Raw genomic sequence first — 12,194 nt, forward strand, 5'->3', positions numbered from 1 at the left:
TATTTTATCTTCTACCTGGTTTTTTTTTTTTTCATTTTTTGATTGGCTAAAATTGTGAAGGCCAACAACAAGAATGGCAGGACAGAGGTCTATGGAAGGGGATAGAAAGAGGAGGAGGGAAAAAGGAGGGGGAGGAGAAAAGAAGAAGCAGGAGAAAGAGAGGCAATTCTTATTATTTGATTGAATATTTAAAACTAGTTGTTAATAGCATGCTAGGCAATATGATATACTGTTTATAGAACTGATTTAAGAGCCAGGGGAACCTGAGATTAAGTTCTGCCTCTGACATATATTGTCTGTATAACCCAAGGCTAGTCATTTAAATTCTCATTGCTCTAGGTCAGTGATGTAAAACACACTTTTGGTAGCATAGTTCCACAGGGAATCAGATTAAAATATAATTGGGAAATATTTAATAAATTGAATACAAATACAATAGAATATAGATAATGTGAGTATGTGGTTTTCTTAGTCAATATGTGGACCTTCATAGTAACCCCAGTTTCACATCACTGCTCTGGGAAATCTTCTAGAATAATAATTGCAGAGCAGGTACTGATCTTCCTTGGTAAAATGAATTTATTCATCTAGGTGTTCCCTATATGAATGAAATCATAAATTCATTCTCTATCCCTTATTAATAGAATGTTTATAATTTGTTTTCCTATATAATGTTCAAGTATTTATTTTATAAACATACTTAGATTAAAAAAAAATTAAAGACTAATTAAAAAAAAGAAAAAAAACTAACTGATCAATAAATAGAAAAGGTATGAAAATATGTGCACAGTACCATACTTGTGGACTTCCCACCTCTGTAAAGGAGTAGGGTGAGAGTGTCTCTTAATATTTCTTCTTTAGAGATATGCTTGTTTTTTGTAATTTTATAATTTTCACTTCTGATTGTTTTGTGATTGTTTATTTCATTTACATTATTGTAGTCATTGTGTGTGTGTGTGTGTGTGTGTGTGTTGTTTTTTGGGACTCAGCTTACGTCCCTTTGTATCAGTTCATGTAAGTCTTCTCATATTTCTCTGTATTCATTATATTCATCATTTAGTAGTAATATTCCATTACATCATATACTAAAATTTGCTTAGCCATTCCCCAATTGATGGGCATCTACTTTGCTTCTTTTTGCTTTTTACTAACACTAAAATTGTTGCTATAAATGTTTTGGTGTATATGGAACCTTGCTTTTTCTCAGTAACTTCCTTGGAATATGTCTAACAATAGAACTCAAGTTCAAGGGTATGAACATTTTGGCCACTTTTTTATTTTCATAATTCCAAAATGCTTTGTAGAATAATTACAGTAATTTACACCTCCACCAACAATGAATCCTGACCAAGTCCTTTAACTAAAATCTCTGGTCTATGAAATTCTCTAAATGGAACAGAAGAAGCTTATCTGCATTGGTAAAGGGAGTTCTTCAATGGGAGCTCCCTATCTGATGAAGTCAAAGGTCTGGGTTAAAAAAAAAAAAAAAAAGTGATGAGTATGTTAAAAGCAGAAGAAGGAGCCATCAGATGGGGAGATATTGAAGATGAGAGGCAATGACAGATGGACCAAGATCTCATAGATGAAAGAGATGGATTCAAGGGCATGAATGGAAGGAGTTAGTTTTGTTGAGGAAGAGCCAGCCATGATCCTCCGAGATTAGAGAGGAGAAACAGATGGGTCAGAGAGGCCGAAATGCCCAGAATTACCCTGCTTTTACCCTGCTCGAGGTAAAATCCTAAAGAAGGTCGAGTTCTCTAAAGTCTTCTGATGACTTCTAGTCCACTGGGAATGTGGTATAGTAGAAAGAGCTCTGAACATGGAGCCAACAGACCTGGGTTAGAGTCTTGCTTCTGCTATTTATTACCTATATGACCTTGGGTGACCACTTTCCCCTTTGGTTCTCAGCTTCCTAATCTGCTATACAAGGGGTTATACTGGCTTAACAACCCCATCTAGCTCTGAGAGGGGCAAGCTCTGAGCTCCTTAGTCTAGCTCATCCGTAGCTGTGCATACTCAGAGGGAAACTGACTAAACAAAGCCTCACAGTGAGGTTCTGTCTTTACTCTTACCATCAACAGCACTCTCTTTGGTCAAGTGCTTTTGAAAAGCACAATCCCATCAAAATGTAATATAGCCTGTCCAAAGGAAAGAGAAAGTTGGGTAAGACTGAGGTCCAACAGGCTATACTGGGGATGTGGTTAGTCTGAAAAGAATAAAGGTTTGCTGTTATAAAGAGGAGAAAGGAGACAGGAAAAAGAAAGAGACAAGGGAATGAAAGAAGATGGAAAGGAGAAAGAAAGGACATTAAATGAGCTAACAGACAGATAAAACACTGTGAAAACCTAAGGGATTAATTAACACTGTTGATTTTGCTCAATCACTAAAGTGAGAACCTCAAAGTTAGTTAGGAGACCACAAGATTCTGGTAATAGTTCTTCTTATCTTGGTGTCAACCTTGACCCCTCATTCTCACTCACCCACATATCATTTCCACCTCTAAAACATCTCTTGAATTCATTTCCTTCTCTCTATTTACAAAGCTATCACCCTAGTTTAGGTCCTCATTACTTGCCTAGGCTATCAAATAGCCTCTATAATTGATCTAGGTCTCAAATTTCTCTCCACTCAGATCCATTCTTCATGAAAGTGCCAACGTCATTGTCCTAAAGCATAGAGCTAACCATGCCATAACTTACTTAATAAATTCCAGGGACTCCCCATTACCTCTAAGATCAAATGTAAAATCCTATAGCATTTAAAGCCCTTCAAAATCTGGACCTCACTTACCTTTCTTGCCAGCCTTACAGTGTACCAGCAGCTTCCCTTCCCCCGCCCCGGCCCCCTTCTTCCCCACCATCACACTATATTCTAGCCAAACTGGCTTTTTTACTATTTGTCATAAATGACATATAATCACCTATTCCCAAACCTGGAATGTATGTCTTCTTCACTTCTGCTTCTTAGAATTCCTATTTTCCTTCAAGGGGCAGCTCAAGTACCATCTTTTACATGAAGTCTGCTCAGTTGCTAACACTTCTTCTTGCCACCAAATTATCTTTTATCTCTTCTGCACACACCTACATATGTTTAATACACATGCTGACTCCTCTCCACAAGGACAGAGATTGTTTCACTTTTCTATTTGTATTTCCAGGACCTACTCAAGTGTCTGGCACATAGTAGGTATAATGCCCACTGACTGAATGATTAATTAAAGACAGAAGTAGCAGCTAGGTGGCACAGTGGATAGAGCTCTGGCCTTGGATTCAGGAGGACCTGAGTTCAAATCTGGCCTCAGACACATAACACTAGTTGTGTGACCCTGGGCAAGTCACTTAACCCCATTGCCTAGCCAAAAAAAAAAAAAAGATAGAACAACTTTGTAACCAAAGTCAGTGACAAAACTGAAATTAGAAATCATTAATCTTTAACTGCTAGGCCGTCATCAAACCCTAGGAGTGCAAGACAGCCTGGGGTAGTGAAAAGATATGATGTGATCTTTTCTACTCACCATCGCTGGGTTCTGCAGTCATCTCACTCTCATCGGGTCTTACTTGGTTCTCTGTATTCTGCTGTGACTCTGGTTGAGTTTGGGACAAAACTTCAGGTTGTGTCATGGCATAGTCTAGAGAACAAAGGGGAGAGAAAAGAAAGTAAAGGTAAATGGGGATGAAGATGGCATTAATTCTAACCAGTTTAAGCCAAGGGCATATGGGCCCATGGAGCTAGAGACTCCTTATATAGTTCCTATCCCTACTACACCTATAAATTAACCAGTTCTTTTCCAAAACCTATCCTATCTTCACTGGGTGGGGGTAAGGGGCAGCAGTAGCTCCTGGAGAGAACAGTGTCCTAGACAACCACTGCAGCTGCCATATTTACCCCATGCAGTTTCAAATTTAACCTTTGTCCCTAGATCATGCTCCTATCACCTGACGTTAAGGAGGGAGGGATACACCAAGGAAACCATAGCTTTTACAGTGACTCTATGTTCATGGAAGGAAAAGGCTGAGAAGGTACATTTTCTGTGTTTCAGGCCTAGAATCCAGCAGGAGTAAGGAGGGGAAGTTAGGAATGGGGCAATGAACAAGACTGCTGAGCTCACTTGAAGCTGTGCACCATTAGTGTGACAGAAGCCAGCTCAGCCTCACCCATTGAGATGAGAGACTCATAGTTGCCCTTCATTATGTTCTTGTAAAGTTCCTTCTGCCATTCTTCTAACTTCTCCCATTCTGGCGTAGAAAAGTAGATGGAGACATCATCAAACGTCACTGGCACCTGCAATCAAAAGCATGTGGGGCTCAGCTCTTCCCCTTTACCATTTAATTTACTTTACATTTTTGTTAAGAGACTACTATGGTGATAACGCTGTACTAGCTGCTGAGGGGTGATATAAAAGAAAGGTAAGATAGCACTCCTATATTTCAGAAGCTCACAATTGAATTGGTGAGATAAGACATAACTGCACAAAATATAACCATATCTATGACTTAATTGTCAAAATAAACAATACAGGTAAATATCAAACAAGCAGGTATCAAAGTGGACATGAGTGGTAGGGAAAGACTTTATGAGTGACCTAATCTTGAGAGCTGGATAGATGGAATTTTGGGTAGGGATAGATGAGGTAATGTTTCATCACTTGTCCCATCACAGTTGATCAGTTTTGAACACAATCAAGTCTTTCGAAGTTGTTTTTCTTTATAATATTATTGCCCTTGCATAAATTAGTCTCCTGGTTCTACTAAGTTCACTTTGTGCCAGTTCATACCACCCAAGATCCTCTGAAATTACATATTTTGTGTGTGTATATTCAACCCTCCTTTGTCCATTTCAGATAAAATTTAAGTTTATCAAATAAAATACAGTGCCTTACACAAAGGAGATGCTACCATAAGTGCTTATTCCTTCCCTTCTTTTTCCTTCATCTAATGCCCATTCTTACCATAATTTCCCCCCATGTTTATACTTCCTTTTTCTCATGCACCTCAATTATGAGAAATCATGCTACTTTTCTATCTGTGTTTTTGTTAATGGCAAGTAATAACCGTGTGTGTTTTTAAACTAGAGGGGAGGGCAAAAGAATTGCATGGAGACTTCTTTTACTCTCTGGCTTATTAGGAAGAATGACTTGCTGCCTTAAAGAATGCAGAAGTACTTCAAGAAGAAAACAAAGATGAGGGGGCAGAGCCAAGATGGCAAAGGGAAAGTTGTGACTGTCTTGAGCTCTCTCCCAAAGCCCTCCAAATACCTAAAAAAAAATGGCTCTAAACAAATTCTAAAGCAGCAGAACCCACAAAAAGACAGAGTGAAACAAATTTCCAGCCAAAGACAGCCTGGATGGTTGATCAGAAAGGTATATTGCGCCGGGCGGGGAGAGGAGCACAGTTTGGTATGGGCGTGCAGGCTGCAGCGAACCTGGAGCAGGCCTTAGAGGACTGAATCACGGGCAGCTGTGACGGTTTCCAGACTTCTCAACCCCTGAACGCCAAAGACAACTTAGAAGGTCAGTGGGAAAAGTCTGTGACTGCGGTGAGAGAGGAGCTAGGTCTCAGCCACAAGTCTCGAGTACAGCCCAGGGACGCAGCTTTTTCCTGAGCTTCAGGCCCACAGACTGAGGGGGAATAGAGTGGCTGATCAAAGGGGGATTGCAGGGATCTCTTTTGCCAGTGCTGAGGCAGGAATCTCTCGCTTTACCAGTGCTTGGATCTGGGTCACAGTTCTGAGGGGCAGTCCTGGGGCAAGGAGGAATGCTGGTGTGGTAGAGCTTGTGGTGGCGGTTGAGAGAAAACACCTCGCCCCTTATCACACCACCATGGAAGAACTGACACTTTTCAGGTCCCTAGAAGTACCTCTGAAAACAGCTGTACAAACCCCTAAAGCTTGGGACAGTATACTCTTCACATTGGAAGCAGACTTTTACCTTAACAAAGAGTTTAAAACTCAAGTAATTGGCCGGGATCATGAGTAAGCAGCGCAAAAAGAGTCAGACTATATTATCTTACTTTGGTGACAAAGAAGATCAAAACATACAACCAGAAGAAGAAAACAAAGTCAAAGCTCCTACATCCAAAACTTCCAAGAAAAATATGAATCAGTCCCAGGCCTTGGAAGAGCTCAAAAGGGATTCTGAGAAGCAAGTAAGAGAAGTAGAGGAAAAACTGAGAGTGATGCAAGAAAATCATAAAAAACAAGTTAACAGCTTGCTAAAAGAGACCCAAAAAAATAATAAAGAAAATAACACCTTAAAAAATAGCCTAACCCAAATGGCAAAAGAGGTCCAAAAAGCCAATGAAGAGAAGAATGCCCTAAAAAGCAAAATTGGACAAATGGAAAAGGAAGTCCAAAAGATTACTGAAGAAAACACTTCCTTAAAAATTAGAATAGAGCAATTGGAAGCTAGTGACTTTATGAGAAATCAAGACACTGTAAAACAAATCTAAAAGAATGAAAAATTAGAAAACAATATGAAATATCTCATTGGAAAAACTGACCTGGAAAACAGATCCAGGAGAGAGAATTTAAAAATTACTGGACTATCTGAAAGCCATGAGCAAAAAAAGAGCCTAGACATCACCTTTCAAGAAATTATCAAGGAATACTGTCCTGATATTTTAGAACCAGAGGGCAAAATAGAAATTGAAAGAATCCACTGATCTCCTCCTGAAAGAGATCCCCAAAGGAAAACTCCTAGGAATATTGTAGCTAAATTCCAGACTTCCCAGGTGAAGGAGAAAATATTGCAAGCAGCCAGAAAGAAACAATTCAAGTATTGTGGAAACACAATCAGAATAACACAAGATTTAGCTGCTTCTACATTAAGGGTCCGCAGGGCATGGAATATAATATTCCAGAGAGCAAAGGAGATAGGATTACAACCAAGAATCACCTACCCAGCAAAACTGAGTATAATCCTGCAGGGAAAAAAATGGTCATTCAGTCAAATAGAGGACTTTCAAACATTGTTGATGAAAAGACCAGAGTTGAATAGAAAATTTGATTTTCAAATACAAGACTTGAGTAGAACATGATGAGGTAAACAGGAAAGAGAAAATCATAAGAGACTTATTAAGGTTGAACTGTTTACATTCCTGCATGGAAAGATGATATTTGTAACTCATGAGATCTTTGTCAGTATTAAGGTAGTTGGAGGGGAAAAAATTATATGAATGTATATATAGATATAGATAGATAGATAGAGGGCACAGGGTGAGTTGAAAATGAAGGGGTCATATCTGGAGAATAAAATTAAGGGGTGAGAGAGGAATATACTTAGAGAAGAAGAAAGGGAGAGGTAGAACAGGGTAAATTATCCCACAAAAAAACAGAAAAGAAAAGGCTCTTACAGTGGAGGGGAAACGGGGGAAGGTGAGAGGGAATGAGTGAATTTTATTCTCATAGGATTTGACTTAAGGAGGAAATAACATACACAGTCAATTGGGTGTGGAAATCTGTCTTACCCTACAGGAAAATAGGGGTAGAAGGGGACGAGAGAGTAGGGGAATGACACAGAGGAGGGCAGACTGGGAAAAGGAGTAATCAGAAGCAAATACTTCTGAGGTGGGACAGGGTCAAAAGAAAGAATAGAATAGAATGGGTGGGTGGGATAGGATTAAGGGAAATAGAGTTAGTTTTTCACAGCATGTCTACTATGGAAGTGTTTTGCGTAACTGCACGTATATAACCTATATTTAGTTGCTTGCCTTATCAATGAGGGTGGGTGGGGAGGAAGGAAGGGAGAAAATTTGGAACCCAAAGTTTTAAAAACACATGTTTAAAAAAAATGTTTTCACATGCAACTGGGAAATAAGAAATACAGGAAATGGGGTACAGAAATCCATCCTGCCCTACAGGAAAATTGAAGGAGAAGGGGATAAGAGAAGGGGGGGACAGACAGAAGGGAAGGCAGACTAGGGGAAGGGGTGTTTAGAATGCATGCCATCTTGGGGTGGGGGTAGGGGTGAGATGGGGTGAAAATTTGGAACTCAAAATCTTGTGGAAGTAAATGTTGAAAACAAAAAAAAAAATAAAAATTACCATAAAAAAAAAGAAGACAAAGATGAACAAGAGGAGGAAGCAGCAGAAAACCTACTAGGAGTTTGGAAGAATTAAGTATGGAGTGACAATTCAATCCAATAAACATTTACCAGTGTAAGGTGCTATGCCAGGTGTTGGAGATCTAAAGACAGCAACTGAACAGATCCTGCACTCAAGAAGCTCATTTCAACTGAGGGAATACCACATCCACACAAGTAAATGCCAAGTATATCCACAGCAATTTCAAGAGGGAGAGAAGAACCACCACTGGGGGGATCTGAAAGACTTCCTGGAAGGACTGGCCCTTCAGCTGGGCTTTGGAAGAGCCTCAGGAATCTGAGAGAGAGAACTGAGAAGGGAGGACATTCCAGATGTGGAGGAAGCATTTGGCCAATGACAAATAGAGGCAGACTGATTACCATTTGTGGGGAACAGTATGGCAGGCCAGTTTAATTAGAACAGAATGGGTGAAGGGAAATAATATGAACTACAGCTACAAAAATAAGTGGGAACCAGATTATATAGCAGTATTAACCTGAGTAGAGTAGAACTGGACCCTTAGAAGAAGTACCTGACCCTCCAAAGAAGTTTAAAGAATGATGACGAGGATATAGATTCTATCAGGAGATGGAAAACTTGTACTGGAGGAAGAGATGAGTTTGGATGGTTTTCTACTGATAGGCAATGAGGAAGTCATGTGTTGTCTCATCTTCCCGTATCTTTGACATCACAGAGGGACTGCTTACTAACACCTATCAAAGCTAATCACCAAAAATATCTACATCTGGTTAATCAACTGGCAATAAATGAGATCCACAAAAGGGACTTAGAAAGCATTGATAGGGATTATAAAATTCTTAGCAAGGAAATGAAGAACTTAGCGCACAGTGATTAAAAGACATTTCAGAAATGGAAAGAAGATTTGGGAAGTGAACAACTGGCAAAGATGATGCTGTCCAAGCACAGGATTCAGATTTCTGGACCACAGCTTAAGATGTAGAGATGACTGGCTCTTGGCCAAAGAGGGAATGCATCTAATGCTAGACAGTAAAAATCTGTTCAGGAAGGCTTTAAGTAGAAAATTGGGAGAAAAGAGAAAATTTTCCACATACATCCATTATACCAGAAGCAAAGTAGCACATATGATACAGGAAAAATATCAGTGAAAATTATCTGCAATTTATAGGAGATAACATCTACAAGAAGGATTAGTAATAAAACTTAGGGCTTTGGATATTTATATAAAAATTCACAAAGTATGGGATAATAAAGTATACTAAAAATCTTAATGCAAGAACATACATTAATTTTTATTATAAACAAAATAACAATCAACAAAAACAAACATAAGCTGATATATATTACCCAAAACCTATTCGCAGGAGGCAGAAACAAATAAGCAAAAAAGTGCTTTTGTTTTTATTCCCTCTGCAAGTGTACCTTAAATTCTGCCACATTTAGTCATTTTCCTTCCATCTTTCTCTGTCTTTTTTAGTTTAAGAGGAGACTGGGCCAATGGGGGCCCAGTTCTTAGTGTATTTACAATAGTCTTTGCTTGCTATCAGTTCAACACAGGAAGGCTTGGTAAGCCTTCCAGACAAGAGTAATTGATGGGATGGTGCTGTATCACGGTGAGTTTTCAAATTTTCTTCTGAGATAGAAAAACTGATGACAGAGCTGGAACAGAGTTCACATACAAAATGTGTGTGCGTGCGTGTGTGTGTGTGTGAGTGAGAGAGAGAGAGAGAGAGAGAGACAGAGAGAGAGAGAGAGAGAGAGAGAGAGACAGAGTTAGTTTATTCTTTACTAATCATAGGTAAATGAGTATCTAGAGACGGAATAGACTAGGTCTATCCCCTTATGAACTCCAAAAGTTCAGAAGAGTTTTATCAGAGGTTCCTTCCGTAATCAGAACTGGTAGCAAAGATCATTGAAGCCTGCAGCTGTAGTAGCTGAGTTTAGCGATGGGCTAACCATAGAGATTGACCTGCTTGACCCAAACCCAGCAGTGAAATGACCTGGCAACAGAAACATTAAGTCTTATAAGGAGCTAGCTCAGACTAGTAAGAGAGTGACTCATACATTTTAGCAACTCTCAAAAATGAACTTAGTGGGTACTCCATGAAAGGATACTCCTAGGGCCAGGAGATACCCTTCAGTCATACGTGTTCCCTACATGAAGTAGGAAATTAACTTTGTGCTCTAAGTTTGAGCCCATTCTCCCAAGAAACCAACGGTGTGCAAAGAAAGGAGTGGGATCCTCGTTAGGGTGAGGGTGAATTTTTGTAACTTGTGTCCTTGTTATACCATCTTAGTAAATAATCCCTTTGAAAAATCTCATTGATATAAACTGGATAGTCAAAATTGGGGGGAGTACATTAGATGGAGGCTCTGTATAGTAGCAGAAGTTGCAAATACTCAGGATTACCCCTAGAACCCTAAGGGGAGAGACCAAATTCATAAACTGGAGAGAAGCATGTCAAAGAGTATTTGCATATGGATCAGTGAAAGCAGAAAAAAAAAAGTAATAGGATACAAACATACTACAGATTTAGCCAGTAAGGAGAAAGAAATGGGTAACTGACTCAGGAAACAGCAATGACTGGATGCTTCAACTATCTGGACACCTGCTGGATCTCTCTCTGCCAAAATGAGAGCAGATGATAAATTCCTGACTTGCTTCAATAGTAATTTCATATAAGAGATATATGAAGTAACAAAGAGAATTTCCATTCTAGAGGAACTAATTGGCAGCAAAGTGAATGTAACAAGTACTTTAAGATGAAGCAAACAACTTCATCTTTAAGTCTGTGATAGGGAAGGGAAAGCTGGATATTGTCTAATGTACACCCTGGATCTAGGAAGCATGGATTTCAAAAAATTTAGGGAAAATAAAGCAGAGTATGTTCTCATATCTTAAAATCTGCAGGGGAAGAAAGTCCAAAGGAAATGGGATCCTGTTAACAAGGAAATCACTTTTGTAATACACATGTGAATGATTCCAAGGAAGAACTGGTTGGGGGTGGGATGGTGTGAGGATGGGGAGAGGAAAGGAGGAAAAACAGTTATCCAAAGTGATTAATATAGATACACAAGGAATTCCTCAATCAACCTAGACTTTCAAATGGCATGGAAAGAAAATGGAATTGAAGCTAGATAACAGAAGAGGAATACAAGAGTGGAACAGTCCTGTAGGAATAATGTCTCAAATGCTAAACGTCCAAACAAAGCTAAGTCTGGGAAGGAATGGTAAGGACAACAAAAAGGGCTTAGTTAGTTATGCTGGGGACCATAAGAAGATCACAGAGAGGACAGGATAGATAGAAGAAAAATCTCCTGGTTTACAAGGAAGTAAAACTCATTTGGCAGGATGAATTCTTGGGATCTGTGGCTTATAATTGCATTGATCTGAGTTCTAAAGTCTTTCAAAATTATATTTCTCTATAATGTGATTATCATGTGTAAATTACTATCCTTGGTTCTACTAACTTTACTCTGTATCAGTTCAGAGGTCTTCCCAGTTTACTCTGAAACTATCTTGTTATTTCTTATGGCACAATAACATTACATTACCTTACCAAAATTTGGTAGCCATCAATAGGTGGGTACTACTTTTAGTTTCAGTTTTTGTTTACTATATAAAGAACTACTAGAAATATCCTTGTACACATAAGACCTTTTCTTCTTTCGATGATCTCTTTGGATCATTTGGTGATATTGTTGGGTCAAAGGTTTGGTAACAGTTATTAAACAGCTTGGTAACTTTCTGAGCATAATTCCAAATTGCTTTCCAGGAGCAAATGGCTGGGCCAATTAAGAGAGTAGATGTATGCCTGTTTTTTCAGAGCCTCTCTACACGTCACCTTTGCCAATCTAATGGCTGTGAGGTAGAACCTAAGAGTTGTTTTGATTTGCATTTCTCTATTAGTTATTTGGGGTATTTTTTCACATGGGTGTTGATAGCTTACATTTCTTCTTTTGAAAACTGCCTGCTCATATTCTTCATTTTTTTTTTCAATCTACCAGCGAATGGCTTTCAGGCTTATAAATTTTAATCAGTTTCTTATATATCGAGACCTTTATCAAAGAAATTTGCTGCTAAGTTTTCCCTAGTTACGTTTCTAGCTTTAACTGCATTAGATTTGTGGGTGCAA

General features: G+C 38.9%; 1 protein-coding gene across 1 annotated transcript in view; it reads right to left on the reverse strand.

Annotated features, from left to right (window-relative positions):
- ZNF398 (zinc finger protein 398) overlaps positions 1-12,194 on the reverse strand; it is a 41,431-nt gene that overhangs the window by 9,480 nt on the left and 19,757 nt on the right. Inside the window, exons 3-4 of the mRNA XM_027856827.1 lie at positions 4,155-4,281; positions 3,515-3,628 (exon numbers count right to left, since the gene is read on the reverse strand). Coding sequence (XP_027712628.1) covers positions 3,515-3,628; positions 4,155-4,281 — 241 coding nt within the window. The remainder of the gene's footprint in view (positions 1-3,514; positions 3,629-4,154; positions 4,282-12,194) is intronic.

The sequence above is a fragment of the Vombatus ursinus genome, unplaced genomic scaffold (genome assembly GCF_900497805.2).
Source record: "Vombatus ursinus unplaced genomic scaffold, bare-nosed wombat genome assembly UNPS02011649.1, whole genome shotgun sequence".
NCBI classification, from domain to species: Eukaryota; Metazoa; Chordata; class Mammalia; order Diprotodontia; family Vombatidae; genus Vombatus; species Vombatus ursinus.